The sequence below is a fragment of the Macaca mulatta genome, chromosome 3 (genome assembly GCF_049350105.2).
Source record: "Macaca mulatta isolate MMU2019108-1 chromosome 3, T2T-MMU8v2.0, whole genome shotgun sequence".
Classification (NCBI taxonomy): Eukaryota; Metazoa; Chordata; class Mammalia; order Primates; family Cercopithecidae; genus Macaca; species Macaca mulatta.
This window is the reverse complement of record NC_133408.1, coordinates 117,421,892-117,444,440: the sequence shown is the minus strand read 5'-3', so window position 1 is coordinate 117,444,440 and position 22,549 is coordinate 117,421,892. Positions and strand designations below refer to the sequence as shown.

The window sequence follows — 22,549 nt, the reverse complement described above, 5'->3', positions numbered from 1 at the left end:
TTTTTTTTTTTTAACACAGGAGACTACCATCTAGGATTGGTAACTAAAATTAAGAGTAATTTTCAACCTTTTCTGTTTTGTGGAGATCACGCTCTGCCTCTTCCTCTCCAGTATAAGGGGGGGGTACTTAAATTTTTATTTTGTCACATAAGGATATTTTACTATTTTATTAAACATGCTTTATATTAAAAACAAGAATAACAGCAAAGCAACCTATATAAATTATCACCATGATTTCCCATACTTTAACATAAAAAAACTAGGGTACTTTATGTCCTAAAATAAAGGATAGGCTTTTAAATTTAATAAATTTTACTTTAGTGAAGTAAAACAAATTTTTTCTTATTTTTATCATTTTTGCCTCAATTGGTGAACCGATCCTTGAGAAATGTTGCCATACAAGATTGCTGGGATAGCACAGAGTGTACCATTGGATCTTGGAGAACCCCATGTGTTGATGTTCAAGACAAATGACTAAAGAATGTTACCTCTCCTTCCTTATCGTCTATCCAAAAATAAAGTATATAACAAATGATTTGATGTATTGACATGAATCTGTGGTCTATATCATAGGCATAGGCATTACTTTAAGTTTGGCCTGACAGTGGCCTAGTATTAGGGAGTTCGGTAAGCATTAAGTGTGCACTTTCAAGTTGGACTGTCTATTTTTGGATTCTGGTCTTTTTTTTTTTTTCCTTACTAGGTATAATTTTAGGCAAGTGATAATAACCTTTTTATGCCTCGGTTTCCTTAGTAGTGTTGAGAGGACTAAATGAGATGATCCATGAGAAACAATTAGCAGTTTCTGTAACATAAGTGGTTAGAAAATGTCTCCTTACTCTTACTACTGCCGTTACTGCTACTACTAGTTCTTTCTTATTACTATTATTGCTCTACTTATTTTAGGTAATCATGTAGTTTTAGCTCATGCATAGATTTTTTTTTTTTTTTTTTTGATAACTCTTCCAGTCCTGAGAATTGAAATTTTTGGTGATAAATTGTGATGAATAAGTAAGGCAGTTTTGGAAAGACAGAACTTCCTTTTAGGGAAGAGAATTTATTTTACTCTTTTTCTTGTTAATAATTTAAAAGTTCTGTTAGGGCACTGTCAAGTAGTGGTTACTTCATGCTATCATAATAGACAAAACAACAGGTAAAGTTGTTTCTGAATTAAGAAAACTGAGGCCTCTTTACCATTTAGGTTTACTGAGGGATTTTTTTTGGATACTGTGGACGTTACATAAGTAGACATCTCCTGTGATGGTGCAACATGGCAAAAATCCTTTTATATACTATTTGAACACTTTACTTGCGCTAATGTCTACACTCACCTGTAGGCTGTACTGGAAATTATAGGCCTTCATAATATTTCCAAGGATGTAATACTAGTTTGATTCAAGGTATGAAAAGCCAAGAAAATTCGACAAGCCTTTTAGTATATGAGCTTCAAATGGAAAACAGGGAAAAAGAATGAATATTGTGTCTAAAGAATAAAAAAGGTTTTGAAGTTCACTATCACATGGGATTAATCAGACTTTTTTCCTTCTATTCTTGATGGGAGCTACAAGTTCTACATAGAAAATGATGTGATTTAATGTAAGAAAACCAATACTTTCTTGTCATTAAATTTTTATTTTGTATCTTATGGAGAGTAAGACTTATAAACCTGACTGTGGGAAATTTTTAGGCATGCTCTCCTTTTTAATTTTTTATTTATAGTTTTACTATTTGTGGGTACACAGTAGATATATATATTCATGGGGTACATGAGATGTTTTGACACAGGCATGCAATGTGAAATAAGCACATCATGGAGAATGGGGTATCCATTTCTCAAACACTTATCTTTTGAGTTACAAACAATCCAGTTACACTCTTTAAGTTATTTTTAAGTGTGCAATTTAATTTTTCTTGTCTGTAGTCACCCTGTTGTGCTATCTAACAGTAGGTCTTATTCCTTCCACTTTTCCTGCTCATTAACCATCTGCCACCTCCCCCCACCATTTTACCCTTTCCCTGCACTATCCTTCCCAACCTCTAGTAACCATCCTTCTCCTGTATCCATGAGTTCAGCTGTTTGATTTTTAGATCCCACAAATAAGTGAGAACATGTGATGTTTGTCTCGCTATGCCTGGCTTATTTTACCTAACATAATGATCTCTAGTTCCACCCAAGTTGTTGTAAATGACTGGCTCTCATTCTTTTTTATGGCTGAGTAGTACTCCATTGTGTATTGTGTACCACATTTTCTTTATCTGATTTCAATCTGTTAATGGAAACTTAGGTTGCTTCCAAATCTTAGCTATTGTAAACAGTGCTGCGACAAATACAGGAGTGCAGATATCTCTTTAATATACAGATTTCCTTTCTTTTGAATGTATACCCAACAGTGTGATTGCTGGATTATATGGCAGCTCAATTCTTAGGAACCTCCGAAGTTTTCTTCATCATTTAATTTACATTTTGTGCAGCAGTGTACAAGGGTTCCCTTTTCTTCACATCCTTGCCAACGTTTGTTATTGCCTGTCTTTTGGATATAAGCTATTTTAACTGGGGTGGGATGATATTTCATGGTAGTTTTGATTTGCATTTCTCTGACGATCAAGGATTTTGAGTCCTTTTTCATATACCTGTTTTAGCATATGAACTTCCTTTTGTGTGTCTTTTGAGAAATGTCTATTCAAATCTTTAGTCTATTTTTAATCAGATTATTAGATTTTTTTTCCTGTAGAGTTACTTGAACTCCTTATATATTCTGGTAATTTATCCCTTGTTAGTTGGGTAATTTGCAAATATTTTCTGCCATTTTGTGGGTTGTCTCTTCAGTTTGATGATTGTATCATTTGTCCAACTTGTGATCCTGCTTTTTTTAAAACCTGGTATGATATCTTTTGTCTATTTTTGCTTTGGTTGCTTGTGCTTGTGGAGTTTTGCTCAAGAAATTTTGCCCAGAGCAGTGTCCTGGAGATTTTCCCCAACGTTTTCTTGTAGTATTTTCATAGTATGAGGTCTTAGATTTAAGTCTTTAATCCATTTTGATTTGATTTTTGTATATGGCAAGAGATGGGGTCTAGTTTCCTTCTTCTGCATATGGATATCTAGTTTTTCAGGACCATTTATTGAAGAAGCTCTTTTCCCGTATATATGTTCCTGGCACCTTTGTTGAATTAAGTCCATTTAGGTGTGTGGATTTGTTTCAGAATTCTCTATTCTCTTCCATTGTTCTGTGTATCTGTTTTATGACAATACCATGCTGTTTTGGTTACTATAGGTCTGTGGTATAATTTGAAGTCAGGTAGTATGATTCTTTTTTGCTTAGGATAGCTTTGGCTATTCTGGGTGTTTTGTGGTTCTATATACATTTTAGGATTGTTTTTTCTATTTCTGTGAAGGATGTCTTTGGTATTTTGATAGGGATTGCATTGAATCTGTACATTGCTTTGGCTAGTATGGGCATTTTAACAATATTGATTCTTCCAGTTCATGAACATGGAATAGTTTTCCATTTTTTGGTGTCGTCTTCAATTTGTTTCATCAGTGTTTTATAGTTGTTATTATAGAGATCTTTTACTTATTTGTTTAAGTTAATTCCGAGATATTTAATCTTATGTGTGGCTATTATAAATGCCACTACTTTTAAAATTTCTTTTTCAGATTATTCACTGTTGTCATGTAGACATGCTCCTGATTTTTGTATGTTGCTTTTGTCTTCTGCAACTTTACTGAATTTATCGGTTCTAATAGTTTTCTTATGGAGTCTTTAGGTTTTTCCATATATGGCATTATATTATCTGCAAACAAGAATAATTTGACTTCTTTCTTTCCAATTTGGATGCCCTTTATATCTTTCTGTTGTCTGATTGCTGGAAGCTAGGGCTTCCAGTACTATGTTGAATAACAGTGGTGACAGTGGGTATACTTGTCGTTTTCCAGATCTTAGAGGAAAAGCTTACAGTTTTTCCCATTCAGTATGATACTAGCTGTGGATCTGTCATATATGACTTTTATTATGTTGAGGTATGTCTTTCTGTCCCCTGGTTTTGGGGAGTTTTTATGATGAAGCGATGTTGAATTTTATTAAATGCTTTTTCAGCATCAGTTGAAATGATCGTATGGTTTTTATCCTTTATTCTGTTGATGTGATGTATCATGTTGATTGATTTGCTTATGTTAAACCATCCTTGCATCCCAGGGATAAATCTTACTTGGTCATAATGATCTTTCTAATGTATTGTTAAATTCAGTTTGCTGGTATTTTGTTGAGGATTTTTGCATCAGTGTTCATCAGAGATACTGGCCTGTAGTTTTCTTTTTTTGATGTGCCTTTGGCTGGTTTTGGTATCAGAGTAACATTGGCCTTGTAGAATGAGTTTGGAAATATTCCCTCTTCCTCTGCTTTTTGGAATAGTTTGAGTAAGATTGGTATTCTTCTTTAAGTGTTTGGTAAAATTCAGCAGCGAAGCCATCAGGTCAAGCAGTCCCAGGCTTTTCTTTACTGGGAGACTTTATTATGGCTTCAATCTCATTACTTGTTATTGGTCTGTGCAGGCTTTGGATTTCTTCATGGTTCAATCTTTGTAGGTTGTATGTGTCTAGGAATTTATTCATTTCTTCTAGATTTTCTAATTTATTGACATATAGTTGCCCATAGCAGCTGCTAATGATCCTTTGAATTTCTGCAATATCAGTTATAATGTCTCCTTTTTTATTTCCAATTTTATTTATTTGTATCTTCACTCTTTTTTCCTTAGCCTGGCTAAAGGTTTGTTAGTTTTGTTTACCTTTTCAAAATACCAACATTTTGTTTCATTGATCTTTTGTATATATTTTTTTCATTTCAATTTTATTTCTGGTCTGATCTTTATTAATTCTTCCACTAATTTTGGGTTTGGTTTGCTCTTGCTTTCCTAGTTCTTTAAGATGCATCATTGGATTGTTTATTTGAAGTTTTTTCTCTTTTGATGTAGGCACTTATAGCTATAAACTTCCCTCTTAGTAGGGCTTTTGCTGTATCCCATAGGTTTTGGTACGTTGTGTTTCCATTATCATTTGTTGCACTCTTCTTCTTTATGTCCTTTGTTGGATGTCCTCCTAGCTATTGTGAAATCAAATATGGCTCTGAACTAAATTCCTTAATTTTTAAAACTAAGCTTTATGTTGCAATAAAAGGCAGCATTGAAATCTTTATGTCTCAGTTCTTTCTTTTTTTTTTACCCTTCAGACAGGGTCTGGCTCTGTTGCCTAGGCTGAAATGCAGTGGCACGATGTTGGCTCACTGCAACCTCTCCTTCCTAGGCTCAAGTGATCCTCCCACTGAAGCCTCCTGAGTAGCTCAGGTTATAGGTAGCGCCACCACACCTGGCTAATGTTTGTATTTTTCTGTAGAGATGAGGTTTCATCCTGTTGCCCAGGCTGGTCTTGAACTCCTGGGCTCAAGTAGTCTTCCCACCTCAGCCTCCCAAAGTGTTAGGATTACTGTACCTGGCCATTTTTTTCTTTTTTTCTTGAGAGAAGGTCTGGCTTCGTCAACCTGACTGGAGTGCAGTGGCATGATCTCAGCTCATTGTAAATTCCTGCCTCCTAGGCTCAAGAAATCATCCTACTTCAGCCTCCCAAGTAGCTGGGACTACAGGGGCATGCCACGACACCTGGCTGAATTTTGTATTTTTTGTAGCAATGGAGTTTCACCATGTTGCCCAGGCTGGTCTCAAACTCCTGAGCTTAAGTGATCCTCCTACCTCTGCCTCTCAAAGTGCTGGGATTACAGGCATGAGCCACTGTGCCCTACCACTTCTTTCTTTTTTTTTCCTTTAAAATTCTAGACTTAGTAAGTCTTAGTTCTGTCCCTTGCTAGGCTTGTTATATTTGAAAATCAGTTAATCTTTCTGAAACCAATTCTTCATATGTAAATGAACAACCTCCCACTCAACAGAAGCTTTTAGGCTTTTTTTTCCTTGTACTTAACATTTCTTGAGTGAAGACAGTGAGCCACACTCTGCTGTAAGCACTTCACACACATCTTTATAATTTCCAAACTACCTTTATGGTGCTCTGTACCTCGTAGACACTTACAATTGATTACTGGATGAAGGAATGAAAATAACATACTTGACGTGAATTTGTTTTACATGCTGTAAAGACATTACTGATACAGAGTACTTTAAACTCCAATTTTATTGATTAATATAGTTTTCATTCTTAAATGAGTCTTTTGAGAAGTATCGTTCTACTTAGTCTGTTTTATTAAAATATATGAGTTTAAAATAATCTGTTAATAGTTTGTGCTAGGATGACAGTTCCAACTCTTATTTTTTGGTGGTTTTATGTGATGCTTATTTCCTGTTCCTTTCCCCAATCAACATCTGTCATAATAGCTCCAAGCAAAATTAATGGTAAAGTAACAAGGAAGATTTTTTTTTTGATTTGCAGATTTGTCTTAATTACAAAGTTATAAATTATGTGCATCCAAACAAATGAACAAGAAACTATTTACAGCTGGTATTAAAAGGGACCATACTTGTCTTGGCCATGATTTTCATTGACTTTGATAGGTATTTTAATGAGGACTCAAGTTAGTATCCTCATGAGTGGTTGGGAGAAATGGTATACTTGTGTGCCAGTCACATTGAAATGGCAGTTTAAATCTGTAGTACTTGTGTACTACATTTTAAGAAGGTCAGTATGAAGCAAGCAGCCAGCTGTTAGGTTTATCAAAGATAAACTTCTACAGAGTATAGCGACATTTAATCCATCAGTGGAGCATGAAAAAACTGAACAAATTAAATTGAGAAAGCAGCTGCTTGTTGAAGATGTGTATCTTTATATTGAACTCCACAGGATGCATTTGGGAGGTTGGATTAAAATATTCTATCAAGAAAATCTCAAAACCTTGGATTTTTTTCTCCAATAAAAAAGATAATTTTTAAAAGGATTTGTAACTATTTTTCCCAGTGCCTCTAGAGAATAATTTTTGATCTTAGTCCTTTAAAACTCATAATGCACCACAAAAACCAGAACCATGTAGCATGCATAGCCTCTTAAGTTGTGATAAAGCAGAATTTGTTGTTAATATATTCACAGGGTTAATAGAGATTTGTTCCTGTGACCCTCTTTCTTACAAAAGTGATGAGATCTACTATTTAAATTTCAAAGTCAGTGATCCCACTGTTTGTTTTGTTTTAAGCAAGCAGAAAGAGTGCCTAATATATTAAAAATGGTTCAGAGCAGGTTTTTAAAAATGAAATTAGAAACAACTGCAATTTTTTCCAGTGTACTGAAACTCTGAGCATTCTTTGTTTAGTCTTATGGCATTATTCAAACTTTTAACAAATATTTATATTTGGGGCATATGAATTTTAGTATATAGGTTGTATGGTAAACAGATAAGATGAATGAAAATGTGAATTGCTTATTCTGTACCTTTTCCTAGCAGTTTTAACCTGGAAAGGAAGTTAAACTGTATACAAAAAGTGTAAAATATGTCCTTAAATATTATTACCCCAGCAGCTTTTGGAAAAGAGTAACAAGAAAGAGAAATTTTACTTAATTACTGCAGAGTAACTTCACAGTTATTAAATTAGTATTCTTAATTCTCAAAGGGCTTAAAATAATGAATGTGACTACCTTTCCTTGCATATGAAAATGTTTTGTTTCATTTGAATAGTAGTTTTATGCAAATATTTAAGAATAGATAAGTGCAAAGTGCAGTGAGTGAATTTTAAGTGAAAGGCAATTATAGTTGTTAGCTCTCAGTTTTGTCTAAGCTGCTGGAAAAGTAATTTCACTCCCCTTTTTTGTAACTGTTATTCTGTAGGTGTTTCATATTTTTTAATGATGTGCCTGAGATTGGGGGACATTTGATTACAGAATTCTCTTGGTAGTATTTTGAGATGGCAGGTGTTTTATATGTTTGTTTTGTGTGTGGGAATTTTATTAAAAGATTTGATAGCAAAATCATTTCTTTCCTTAGATGGGTTCATATTGTTTGTGCCCTGTATGTTCCTGGAGTAGCCTTTGGAGATATTGACAAATTACGACCAGTAACACTAACGGAAATGAACTATTCCAAATATGGTGCCAAGGTGAGACATAAAATATTTTTGATAGCTTGAAAGAGAAAGGTTTTACTTGTTAGCTTACATGACTTTTTATTTGTGTTATGTTGACTGCAGAAATGCTTACTAGGAATCATCCTATTTAGCACTGAATCATTTATTATTGAGTAGTTTTCCCAGAAAGCCAATAATGTATACATTATTCTATACATTCTCAATTTAGAATAACATAGGAGGTAAAATGATAATTGATACTACTACCATTTCCCTGGCACTGTTCACAGTGCCTAATACATAGACCAAAACCTTATTTACAATTAGTTGGATCAAATACAAGCCTAATTTCTGACTTTACTTTTGAAGTGGAATTTGTCAAAATTATGAAAAAGAATATTAGAAATGATCTTTGATGCTGTTATTGTAATTGTTTTGGGGTGCTGTTAACATGCCGTTAACATAGATGGTGAACTTAATTGATATATGCTGTTAACATAGATGGTGAACTTAATTGATGTATGTTATGTGTGTTCTGACTGCTTCACCAACCTGGTGTTCCCCTATCTTTCTCCCTGACTTGGGGCCTCTCTGTTTCGCTGAGACACAGTGATACTGAAATTTGGCCAATTAGGGCTGGGTGCGGTGGCTCACGCCTGTTATCCCAGCACTTTGGGAGGCCAAGGTGGGCAGATAATACTTGAGGTTAGGAGTTCGAGACCAGCCTGGCCAACATGGTGAAACCTTGTCTCTACTAAAAATACAAAAAATTAGCTGGGCGTGGTGGCCGGTGCCTGTAATCCTAGCCACTCAGGAGGTTGAGGCAGGAGAATCGCTTGAACCCAGGAGGCAGAGGTTGCAGTGAGCTGAGATTGCGTCACGGCACTCCAGCCTGGGTGACAGAGTGAGACTCCTTCTCAAAAAAAAAGAAAAAGCAATTTTGCCAATTAGTAATTCTACATTGGCCTCTAAGTTTTCAAGTGAAAGGAAGAGTCATACATCTGTCACTTTAAATTAAAAGCTAGAAATGATTAAGCTTAGTGAGGAAGGCATGTCGAAAGCCTAGGTAGGCCAAAAGCTGGGCCTCTTCTGCCAAATAGCCAATATGTCAGTGCAAAGGAAAAGTTCCTGAAGGAAATTAAAAGTGCTACTCCAGCAAACACATGAATGATAAGAAAGTGAAACAGCCATATTGCTGATAATGGAGAAAATTTTAATAGTCTGGATAGATCATAGCAGCCACAACATTCCCTTAGGCCAAAACCTTATCCAGAGCATGACCCTAACTGTTCAATATTGTGAAGGCTGAGAGAGGTGAGGAAGCTGCAGAAGAAAAGTTGGAAGGTAGCAGAGGTTGGTTCATGAGGTTTAAGGAAAGAAGCTATCTCCGTAATATAAGACGTGAAGAAGATGCAGCAGGTACTGATGGAGAAGCTGCAGCAAGTTATTCAGAAGATTTAGCTAAGACAAATGATGAAGACTCATACATTCAACAAAGATTTTCAATGTAGGTAAAACAGTCTTCTATTGGAAGAAGATGCCATCTAGGACTTCCCATAGCTAGAGAGGAGAAGTCACTATCTGGCTTCGAAAGGCAGGCTGTCTCTCTTGTTTAGAGACTTAACAGAGCTGGTGACTTTAAGTTGAAGCCAGCGCTCCTGTACTATTGTGAAAATCCTAGAGCCCTTAAGAATTATGATAAGTCTGTTCTGCCTATGCTTTGTAAATGGAGCAACAAAGCCCGTACACAGCACATCTGTGTACAGCATGGTTTACTGGATATTTTAAACCCCTTGTTGGGACTTACTGCTCAGAAAAAAGCTTCCTTTCAAAAGATTACTGCTCGTTAGAGCTCTGATGAAGTACAAGGAGATTAATGTGTTTTCCTGCCTGCTGTCACAACAGCCATTCTGAAGCCCATGGATCAAGGAGTCATTTTGACTTTGAAGTCTTATTATTTAAGAAATACATTTCATAAGGCTATAGCTTCCATACATAGTGATTCCTCCAGTGGATCTAGGCAAAGTAAATTGAAAACCTAGAAAGGAGTCACTTTTCTAGATGTCATTAAGAATATTTATGATTCATGGGAGGAGGTCAAAATATCCATATTAACAGGAGTTTGGAAGAAGTTGATTGCAGCCTTTATGGATAACTTTGAGGGGGTTGAAGACTTCAGTGGAGGAAGTCACTGCTGATGTGGCAGAAATAGCAAGAGAAGTAGAATTAGAAGTGTAGCCAGAGGTGACTGAATTGCTGAGATCTCATGATAAAATTTGAACAGATGAGGAGTTACTTCTCATGGATGAGTGAAGAAAGTGGTTTCTTGAGTTGGAATCTACTCCTGGTGAAGATGCTATGAACGTTGTTAAAATTACGACAAAGGACTTAGGATATTACATAAACTTGATTGATTAAGCAGCAAGAGGGTTTGAGAGGATTGACTCCAATTTTGAAGAAAGTTCTACCATGGGTAAAATGCTGTCAAACAGCATCACATGCCACAGAGACATCTTTCATAAAAGGAAGAATGAATCTATGCAGCAAACTTCATTGTTGTTTTATTTTAAGAAATTGCCAGGCCATGCGCGGTGGCTCACGCCTGTAATCCTGACAATTTGGGAGGCCGAGTTCGGTGGGTCACCTGAGAGGAGTTCGAGACCAGCCTGGCCAACATGGCAAAACCCTGTATCTACTAAAAATACAAAAATTAGCTGAGTGTGGTGGCACGTGCCTGTAACCCCAGCTACTCAGGAGGCTGAGGCAGGAGAATCACTTGAACCCAGGAGGCAGAGGTTGCAGTGAGCCGAGATTACGCCACTGCATACTCCAGACAGAGTGAGACTCCATCTTAAAAAAAAAAAAGAAAAGAGAAATTGCCACAGCCACTCCAACTTTCAGCAACCACCCCATCAGTCAGTGGCCATCCACATCAAAGCAGCATCTTTCACCAGTAAAAAGATTATGACTTGCTGAAGGCTCAAGTGATCATTAGCATTTTTTAGCAATAAAGTATTTTTAAATTAATGTATATACATTTTAGAAATACATAATGTTATTATACATATAATGGACTACAGATAGTGTAAACAACTTGAAAATGCGTGGAGAAACTAAAAAATTTTTGTGATTTATTTTATTGTGATACTTTATTGAAGTGGTCTGGAGCTGAACTTGCATTATCTCTGATGTATGCTTGTAAATTTAACAGAGGTTATTTGAGACAGATTTTTCTCAAGTTGCCCAGTAAATTAACAGATATATTTATTGGGCAGTACTTACAACTAGAAAAGGCTCAGAGATGTCCACTTTAATAGTGTGAGCAGTGGGTTTTTATTTTCTGAATGTGGAACTAAAGTAAGGAAATTACTTAATTGGCTACAGCTGTGTTGTTTTTCTATATGGGTATGATTTAGTAGAAGGTGTCCAGTTACATTATCTAATGTCTAGTTGGCTGTTGTGTTTAGTTGAAGCTTGTTTTTTGATTTTTTTGTTTTGTTTTGTTTTTAAATTTGATTTATTACAAGGAATTTTTCTGAATTAAATTTCACCTTGTGTGAGATTCCATATACAGAAACAGGTACAGGCTAATTTCCTCTTGCTTATTTTGCTTTAAGAAAATATCACTGGGAAACTGAGTTGAAAATTAGGTACTCTCTGGCGCCTCTGCAAAATCACATACAATGTTGTGAGTTATGACTGGGACAGCCTTCTAGACCACATTGTCTACTCATTTTCCAATCTGAATTATGTTCTCCTTCTGTGTTCTCAGTTGCTTAGTTCACTAGCATTTTAAATGATTCAGGCAATTGAGGAAGATTCTGTTTTCTTTGATAGATTGTTTTATAATATAAAAAGGGTGTCAGGAATATTTTCCTTATATTCATTCTGAAATCCCTTGCTCAATTTCAGCATATTACATGAAATTACCCAGAGAATTATCCTAAACAATGTGTCTCTGTTCACAGTGTTGACATCCTTTAAATAATTTAATTTCTCTTTATCTCTCTCTCTCAGTCTCATGGTTAGATTGCTATTTGCCAATATATTATACCATTTATGTTCTACTGTTATTAACTAGGCAGTAGAATGTCAGGATTTGACTATTGAAATTTTAACATTTTCCTTGTATTTGTTTCCTTCTTATGTAGTTCACTTTTAATACTTATATTAAACAATTCTTTAATTGTCCACTGTCAGTCTTTCATAATTTAACGTCTTTTTCTTTTATGAAGATTTCTTTTACCAGAGTAGTTTAAACTTTTAGACTAGCTATTCCCCCTCCACCCGCCTTTTTTTAAGAGATAAAGGAATAAAAAAAATAAATCTGAAAGGATTTGTGGTAATTTCAACAGTTCATACTTTGGTTTTATTACTTTTAGTTGTCTTAAAGAAATTTAAAACATGCATGATTTCTAGGTTGTAATGCCTAGATTTTTTGTTGGATTTTCTCTGATCTCTTGTTTCCTTTTCCAAGCAATTTTATATTGTTTAAGAATTAGTACAGCTTAATGGTGGGCTTTAAAGTAAGATTGTCCTGGTTTGAAGCCTTATATTTACTTTCCTTGTTATTTTTGGCAAGCAGATTTCTTAACATGTCTTTAATTTCCTCGTGTAAAATGGGAATAGTTATAGTATCTCTTCTTCATAGTAGTTGTGTTTAATGATTACATATATTTATACATAGAGTCCTTGACTTATGGTGGGTTTACATCCTGATAAATCCGTTGTAAGTTTAAAATATTTTAAGTTGAAATTAATTTAATACACCTAACCTACTGAGCATAGCTTAGTGTTGCCTACCTTAAATATGCTTGGAACACTTACATTAGCCTACACTTGAACACAATCATCTGACAAAAAACTTTATTTTATAATAAAATGTTAACTATGTTGTGTAACTTATTGAATACTATACTGAAAATGGAAAACAGAGTGGTTGTATGGGTACTGAAAGTGTGGTTTCTGCTGAGTGTGTATTGCTTTTGCAACATTGTAAAGTTAAAAAATTAGAAGTGGAATTATTGTAAACTGGGTACTGTCTATATATGTAAAGTGTTTAGAATAGTGACTGGCACATAGTAAATCCTCAAATAATTTTAACTATGGTTGTATTATTATTTGTTATTACCATTAAATTAGTTGAATTTTGATTTGAACCATATAGGTAATTATGTTTTTTACAGTTATTGTTTGTCTTGGTACATAATTGGTTCACTATTTGTATTTAACATTTTAAATATTTAGTGGATGCTTTGTATGAGAATGCAGTCTTTAGTCTGGAAATAAGTTTGCTTTGAGAGTTTTTCTGTTTCTTTGTTGTAGGAGTGTAGCTTTTGTGAAGACCCTCGCTTTGCTAGAACTGGAGTTTGCATCAGCTGTGATGCAGGGATGTGCAGAGCCTATTTCCATGTGACCTGTGCTCAGAAGGAAGGTCTGCTTTCAGAGGCAGCAGCGGAAGAGGTAGGTTTATTTAAACCCATAGTTGGTGAATATGTTCACAAGACATCTTTTGACTCTATGTCCTATAACAAGTATAAATAATAAAAGAAATTTTAACATTTATTTTTAAAGTTGTTGCCAGGATCACTGTTCTAAAAGGTTAAGAGTAAATCTCTATGAGTTTTGTCAGTCTTAAAGCTAGTCAGACATTTGGAAAACATTAAAATTTTTATAGTGAGATCTGACTGATAAAATGAAAGATAATCCAAGTTGTCTTAAAGCATTAAAATGTCAGCATTTCAGCCCCATGAATTATAGTTTAAAAAAAGGAATATTTTATACGCGAATCTGAAACTGTATTTGAGTAACCTTGCTCTATTTTTATTTAAGTAAAATCATTACTGTGTCTTCAGTATCTCTGTTACTATCTCTTTACTGTTATTTTTAATTCCATAATATTCCTTTCAGATTTATTGTCTTTACATTAAACAGTAGTTTTCAGTGTTTTGGGGACTCATTAAGATTTGTTCAAGTAGTCTGAGTTTAAAACTATTTTCATTACACTATAAAATGTTATTTACTTTTCTGAACTCTGTTCTTTCATGAGTATTAGTGGAGACTTCCAGAGATTACATACAGTATAACAATAGAACCCACTGAATATGGAAACAATTTTGAGAACCCAGCTACCTTTTTTTATGTCAGCTATCTAGACTAATGTCTAGATATTTGCAAAAATGTAAAACAGTGCCACTCTCCTCACTAAATTTTTGTGTGTATGTGAATTGTATTTATTTTAGTAAAAGTGTATGCTTCTGTAATGGGCCCTTTGTTTAAAATAAATTAATGAATATTGCAAAAATTTTTCAGTTTTAATTTTTAATATGGTAACTGTCTGAAATATAACTCACATAAACTCTTTAGGGTCTGCAGTAATTTTTAAGAATGTTAACGAATCGTGAGCAGGTTCAGTTCATCCTTTAAGCTCATATAGTAAAGACTGTTTATTTAATAATTTTTATTGTATATTCATGATGGCTTTATGGTAATAATCTAAGCCTCTCCTTGTTATGTTTTTTCTTTTATTGGGTAAATTTTGCTTATTGTGCTGAGATTTTATCTTAGTACATTTATTTCATTTCCAGAAAATAAGTAAAGATACTCTGATGAAGAAAATTTGTAGAAAAAAATTTGAAGGATGTATTTTATGAATAAACAAATCTTATAGGAATTGTATTTTTGATACATGTAGCTGTTTTTGATACATACAGCTGTTCCAGTCTCTTAATTTTAAGAAGTTGTACTTTGATGAAGGCTACTAGATGAACAGTGAGCATCTTCTCAGCCACTAGGTAGCCATAGAGTTATAATTATACAATGGGGTAGTCTGGATTCCTCATAGCTACAACTCAGGATGGTGGACAAAAGTACAAGAAGGCAATACAGGTAAGACTTAGAGGACCAGATTAAATACTAGGTAAATACTTGGATCAGAGAATCTGTAGGATAAGGTTAGTTGTCTTTTGAGCTTTGTAGTTAGTAGGGTTCTTTTGGAGCCAGTGGAGAGCTTTCTTTTTTACTATGGTACTTTGGATTACTTTGCACAACATCATACGTCATCATTTTTGGCAAGATGGCAGCTAGTTAATTAACAAAAATGTGTGAAGCAGCCACGTTTGGGACAGTGGGGTGTAATATAGTTTATGGGATTTGGAGAGTGCATCTCCTTCTAAAGGCATGCAAATTAAATGAAACTAAACACAATATTAAGCTACATAGTTTACAGTCTGTGGTCTGTACATCTTATCTATAAGCTAATTTGGGGAAATTTACAGGGAAACAGATACATTAGGATGTGAGAATTAGCCCTGAGGCATCTTCCTTGCCTTGCTGTGTCCCTTGATTGATTAGGTGGGAGCCCTGGATGTTGGAATAATAAAATACAACTTTTCTCCCTATTCACTGCCTTACTTAGTGTGCTGTTGTTTTGGGGGGAAATGATTTAAAGCATATTTACATATACATGCTCCTGGTTTCTAAATATTTTCTGAATGATGTTCCAAAACCCAGGATATTGCATGCATCAGTATTAATGAAATTTGCTTTTGACAGTAATCATTCTGTTAAAATGAAGGTCTTGTCTATTTCTAGATGGTTGTACTTGTGTACATAAGGATTTATGTAATGTAATAGCATTTAAAATTAAGAAACACATTTTAAACTAAAACAGATCTATGTTTGTGAGCATATCTTGCCTTCTATTTCCATTTTATACTCTTTAGACATTCTAGGAAACTTTTTTTAAAGACTGTATCAAATTGGATTTACTACTTTTTCGTGGTGGTTTTATATAGGCTTTTAAAAAAAAGGTTGAAAAATAGAATAAACATATCAGTTTCATCTGATGGCATTGTATACCTTTCTATATTTTTTATGACTTTGTATATAGCCTTCTGACATAGTCCTTTATCTTATTGGTGAGAATCCATATGAAATTTCTATTCTCTTTCATCTACTTTGTGAATATTCCAGATTTATTTAGAATAGTCAAAGCATGTTATGACACAACATGCTTTATTAGAAGGATATTTAAAACCATATTATGACACAACATCTTATTTTAAAAAATGAACTGTAGGGCTGGGTGCAGTGACTCATGCCTGTAATTCCAACACTTTGGGAGGCCAAGGCCAGAGGATTGCTTCAGGCCAGGAGTTTGAGACCAGCTTGGGCAACATAGCAGGACCCCATCTCTACAAAAAAAAAAAAAAAATTAGCTGGATGTGATGGTGCCTGTAGTCTCAGCTACTGGAGAGGCTGAGGTGGGAGGATCACATATACCCGGGAGTTCGAGGCTGCATTGAACTATGTTCTCACCACTGCACTCGGCCTGGGGAACAGAGCGAGACCCTACCTCTAAAAAATTTAAATAAATAAGTAAAAAAATACTGAGCTATTGCGCAGGCTCAGTTATGCTGACTACAACTTAAGTTACTATGTTTTACATTATATAGTCTAAAGTTACTTATAGTCTGAGTAAGCCATATGGTAGTTTCTTCTGTAATTAAGGTATAATTTGCTGCTATTGAACATTGCTGTACTCTGTAGAGTAGAAACTATACATATGTATGTAGAAAATTATATTTGAAACAATATAAAACCGGGTGCGGTGGCACACACCTGTAATCCCAGTACTTTGAAAGGCCAAGGAGGATCTCTTGAGGCCAGGATTTTGAGATGAGCCTGGGCAACATAGCAAGACCCCCATCTCTACACAAAATGTAAAAATTAACCAGGTGTGGTGGTGTGTGCCTATAGTCCTAACTGCTCAGGAGGCTGAGGCGGGAGGATTGCAGAGCCCAGAAGTTCAAGATTTCATTCTGTTAGAGCATATATGACTGAGGTGGGATGGACAAGAATATTGATAGTGCATAATTGAGAGGATAAGTGTGATATGCCATTAGGTTATTACTGTATTTGAATGTTTCTTGTTTCAATAAACACATCAGTTTTACTATTAAGATACCAATAAAGCATATGTATGTTCTTCAATTATACTGTTTTTACAAGTGCCAGGTGGTTCTCCATGTACAAGACTGAAACTGTGTCTTCTTTCAGTTTATGTAACTTTGATCTGCTATGTCAGTTTTACCCAGGGAGCTTTGTTTAAAAAGAAAAAAACAAACAAAAAAACAAGATTTTAAGATTCTGGACCAAATCATGCCATCTAGAGGCCCACAAGCTAAACTTAATCCATAGATGGATTTTGTTTGTTAGGAATAGGGTTAAAAAAGAAAACCTTGAATTTGAATGCCTTTGTGGGGGGCATTCCAGTATGCCACAGGCTGAGTTCTCACAGGCCTCACCATTTACTAACTGCCTCTCATCATTCATTTTTGTCTTTATTTCTTTTTTAGCATCTTTTAGGTCTCTTTCACCCATTTATGTTGATTGTTACTGCTTCTCAAGGCATTTGCATTTAAGGCCCTTGCCTCAGATCTGCTGAATCAGAATTTGCAGAGTTGGGCTCTAGTAATCTCTATTTAGAAACTTCCTTAAATGAATCTGATGACAGTCAGGTAATGGCTAAGGAAGATGGATCTTACATACTGGACATAGGTCTTGGGTCAGCAACTTAACCTCTCTGGCTTTCAGTTTTCTATCCATAAAATTGATATTAAAATGGTAGAACCTACCTCATGTGGTAGTGGTGAAGGTTAAAGAGATAATAGATACAGAAGCACATGTGCTTATTTCATGGTAGATATTCAGAAACATGTCTTTCCCTTTCCATCTTCCACTGGGAGTAGGATCTTGAAAGCTCCATTTCTCTAAGCAGGTTGAAGGGATATTCCATGTCAACCAATGAATTAATTAGGACACTATTTTGACTGGCTTAACAAAACCAAGTAACAGGTTGCTTAAACGAAGAAGAAGTTGAATTCACTCTAATAAACAATTCTAGACGGATTAGATACTAAGGGGAGTTTGGTTCCAGGGATTAGTTCCCTTCTTTCTTCCTGCTTCACCATCCTTTAGTCTGTTGCACTCTCCTACACAGTCAGAGATGGTTTATCACTATCTTGACTGGATTCTTCCTCATTGGAAGTAGCAAAGAGGAGGTTAAGAGTAGGCAGCTTCCTTTCAAGGGCATGGTCTGGGAATTTCATACAACTTATTGGCCAGAACTTAATCACATGGCCACATCTAGCTGTGGGGAGGCTGGACCAGATAGTTTCTAGCAGGATAGTCATATGCCCAGTAAAAAACTCATAGGGTTCTAGTACTAATGGGAAGAATGGATATTGTAAGACAGTTAGTAGTTTCTGCCATAGTAAGTATTGAGGTTTTTCTTAGGTCAGAGTCTTGGTCCAAATGCTTAACTCACCTATGCAAGCATGAACCCTATCTCTAATGACTCAATTTCAACCTCATTTACTTTGAAACATTAGAATAATTACCTAGATCTGGGCATTTGGGCTGAGGTTCAGTATAATCTTTATTTCCATTAAACATCTCTTTCACCAAGATTTAGAGCATGTCATGAGAAAGCAGCTGTTTGTATGTGTTAACGTAGTCTCCTAACTAAATTTTTGTATTTTATTTTTAAAGCTATATGAAGAAATTATAAGTAAACCCTGTTTTACTAATGTGGTAACTCAGGCCCAGAGATGTTAAGCAATTTTTTGAAGTCCCATAGCCAGTAAATGGTAGAGCCAAGATTGTATCCAGGTTTTTATGTCTTGAAATTCTGTGATACACATTGCTGTACTGTGACATCTGTAGATACCACACTACAGAACTGCCTCATATGCTTTTTTTTTTTTTTTTTAAATATTAAGGACACATTAGTTTTTTTAATTCTTTCTATTGTATGTCTTTCCTTGATAGTGTTGTCATTTCTCTTTGGGTTGTAAAACTCTACTTAGAGACACTTGACATAACTTAGAGAAAAACTAATAGCTTATGTTTACTATTCCTTTTTTGGGACAGACATAAAGAATGAACAGCCTGTTGTTTTGTTAGCAATTACATTGTAAATTCCTTTTTTGGACTGCATCTTTACAAGTTGTTTTTGATAGAATAAATCCTCTTTTTTGTACATTACTTTTTCTGAATGAAAATGTGCTGTTAGGCTATGAGAGAGCTGTAATTCCATTTGAGATTTTAGGGAAAGAGTTAAGGGCATAACTTAAATTTTTTTATTGACAGGGCTTGGAATTTCTGAATTCTTTTTTTTTTTTTTTTTTTGAAACAGAGTCTCACTCTGTCACCAAGGCTGGAGTGCAATGGCGCAATCTCGGTTAATTACAACATCTGCCTCCTGTGTTCAAGCAATTCTTCTACCTCAGCCTCCCGAGTAGCTGAGATTACAGGCACATGCCACTGTACCTGGCTAATTTTTGTACTTTTAGTAGAGACAGTTTTGCCATGTTGGCCAGGCTAGTCTTGAACTCCCAACCTCATGTGACCTGCTTACCTCTGTCTCCCAAAGTGCTGGGATTACAGGTGTGTGCCACTGCACCTGCCCCTTAATTCTATTTTTATCCTCAGTAGAATCTGTCCATTGTTAGTCAGTTAGAAATGCCACACTTATCTTGTTGGCTAGTCGAATATTGTTGTTTTGCAATATTAGTTTATGTGTGAATAACTTTAATATTTAATGATTATTCCTACCTAAGAGTATTAAAATCCTATTTGTTTTAAACAGTGATTTAAAAAAAAAAATACAGCCAGCCCTCCGTGTCTGTGGATTACACATTCTTAGATTCAACCAACTGCAGATCGAAAATGTTTGGGGAAAAAAAAGCATCATAAAAAAGAATACAAATATAAAACCAATACAGTGTAACAACTATTTGCACATTTACATTTGTGTATTAGGTATTATGAGTAATGTAGAGATTACTTAAAATATGTGGGAGAATGCATGTAAACTAGATGCAAATACCACACCATTTAACATAAGATACTTGAACATCCACAGATTTTGGTTTCCTTGGGGGGTCCTGGAACCAGTCCCCCATGGATATTGAAGGGCTACTATACAAGTACACCCAAATAATACATTATATTTGATTTCAATATCTTTAAACCCACAGGCCCTTTAAAGAAAAAAGTTGTTGGTAATTTGAAGTTGACATACAAGATTAAGTTTCTAAAGAAGTAATTTTTATCATTATAAAAATTATTTTTGTAATTTATTAGACGTAACTAGCACTAGTAGATTCTTTGAAAAGCAAGTAATATTCTTTTGTGTTAGGTCTTTTATGACTCTTCAGATTACAAATGTTTACTATTTTTCTGCACTTTTTTTGTATAGGATATAGCAGATCCATTCTTTGCTTATTGTAAGCAACATGCAGATAGATTAGACAGAAAGTGGAAGAGAAAAAACTACTTGGCTCTACAGTCCTATTGTAAAATGTCTTTGCAAGAGAGAGAGAAGCAACTATCACCAGAAGCACAGGTATGGGATTCGTGTCAAAACCCGTGTGTTTTTGTTTTAAGGTTATGTGTGGATTTTACATCTCATGTGTGTTTTCCAGTGACATGTGAAGTATAATAAGAAGTTTGGTTAGTTACCTAGGAAGTGGATTGTGATTAAGGTACATAGTGAGTATAATTTTTGGCTGAATACAGTACTCCTCATTTAGTCAAACAGAGCAGTCCTTTATAAAATATATTTTTACATTGAAAAATGTGACTGTGAGGAAATTACTCTATCAGTGCAATATATTGACTACGTCTTGTTTCAGTCTGTTCAAAGGATTTGGTCAGTTTGCCAATATTTAAAATATAATTTTATATACATTAAATCTATGGAGACAATAGCAGTTATTAAGAAGAGAAACTTCAGCTTAATTAAATTAGTTTCTCCAAACTCTGATTATAAGTTAGGACCGTTGTTACTAGGGGCAGATATAGTTTATTGTAACTCAAAAATTATACAGTATACCTTAAGGATCATTCATACCTATAATTTGCCTTGGTATAAGAAGTTCTGATTATCTTTCTGTAAACATGGGAATAAAAATCAATGTAAAAATCATAAGGAACATGTTTCATTTTATTATCTTTTAAAATTTGAATACATTTCTTTTATAGGCAAGGATCAATGCCCGGCTTCAGCAGTATCGTGCCAAAGCAGAACTAGCTCGATCTACCAGACCCCAGGCCTGGGTTCCAAGGGAAAAATTGCCCAGACCACTCACCAGCAGTGCTTCAGCTATTCGTAAACTTATGCGGAAAGCAGAACTCATGGGGATCAGTACAGATATCTTTCCAGTGGACAATTCAGATACTAGTTCTAGTGTGGATGGAAGGAGAAAGCATAAGCAACCAGCTCTCACTGCAGATTTTGTGAATTATTATTTTGGTCAGTATAGACACTGATACATGCACAGTTTCACTGAGAACAATTTGTTTTTTTTTTTTTTTTTTTTTTTTTTGAGACGGAGTCTGGCTCTGTCGCCCAGGCTGGAGTGCAGTGGCCGGATCTCAGCTCACTGCAAGCTCCGCCCCCCGGGTTTACGCCATTCTCCTGGCTCAGCCTCCCAAGTAGCTGGGACTACAAGCGCCCGCCGCCTCGCCCGGCTAGTTTTTTGTATTTTTTAGTAGAGACGGGGTTTCACCGTGTTCGCCAGGATGGTCTCGATCTCCTGACCTAGTGATCCGCCCGTCTCGGCCTCCCAAAGTGCTGGGATTACAGGCTTGAGCCACCGCGCCCGGCCGAGAACAATTTGTTAATGAAAGTATTTGATATACTGTTAATTTTTAGAAATTTATTAGGCATGCTACGTATATCAGAGAGGAAAGTTTATTTTCCTAATATGTTGTGGGTTTTTACAAAATGCTAGGTTCCTTTATTTGTGAATATACTTAAAAGTTTTAAACTATGTAGGTTTATCAATGTGATCATCTTTATGGCTAGTTTCTTCCTATGTCAGTTTTTACTTCCTACTAAAGTAAAATTGGATATTTCATTTAAATAGAGAGAAATATGCGCATGATTCAAATTCAGGAAAATATGGCTGAACAAAAGAATATAAAAGATAAATTAGAGAATGAACAAGAAAAGCTTCATGTAGAATATAATAAGGTAAGTTAGCTACAAAATATGCAACATAATGTGATAGATCTTAGTGATGATTTGTTTTGTGATTGTATGGCATTTCTTTTATGTTTTATTTTTAAATTCTTCTGGAGCTCTTAGGCTCTTCCCTATAACTCCTACTCCTCATTAGCTTCATTATCATCACCATCTCTTTCTGGGCACTTTGTGTGCCAGGCATAATTTTAATCTGTTTACATGTATTATTTAATTCTCAGGTTAACTTTATAGTGTAGGTTATAATCATTGCTTCCATTTTCAGGGAGAACACTGAATCCTGAAGAAGTTAAACAATTTGCCCAGGTTCACACAAGTAGTCAAGTCAGACTTGACAAGTGAAGTCAGTTGGTGTGAGGCCAACTCATCTGACTCTATTCTCTATTTCTAGCCAATAAACATTGCTAGAGAGCTTCACTTTCTAAGTTTGTAGAAAATTTAGAAACT

The 22,549-nt window shown here is 35.1% G+C and overlaps 1 protein-coding gene across 17 annotated transcripts in view; it reads left to right on the top strand.

The window, feature by feature from the left end:
• PHF14 (PHD finger protein 14) overlaps nt 1-22,549 on the top strand; it is a 199,605-nt gene that overhangs the window by 39,885 nt on the left and 137,171 nt on the right. For all 17 annotated transcript variants that reach the window (XR_003728243.2, XR_013415440.1, XR_013415441.1 and 14 more), the window contains 5 exons: nt 7,971-8,082; nt 13,375-13,512; nt 20,315-20,461; nt 21,100-21,370; nt 21,987-22,093. Coding sequence is in view for 13 of the 17 variants with exons in the window: in XM_077997009.1 (XP_077853135.1) it covers nt 7,971-8,082; nt 13,375-13,512; nt 20,315-20,461; nt 21,100-21,370; nt 21,987-22,093 (775 nt within the window). In the remaining 4 variants the exon portion in view is untranslated. The remainder of the gene's footprint in view (nt 1-7,970; nt 8,083-13,374; nt 13,513-20,314; nt 20,462-21,099; nt 21,371-21,986; nt 22,094-22,549) is intronic.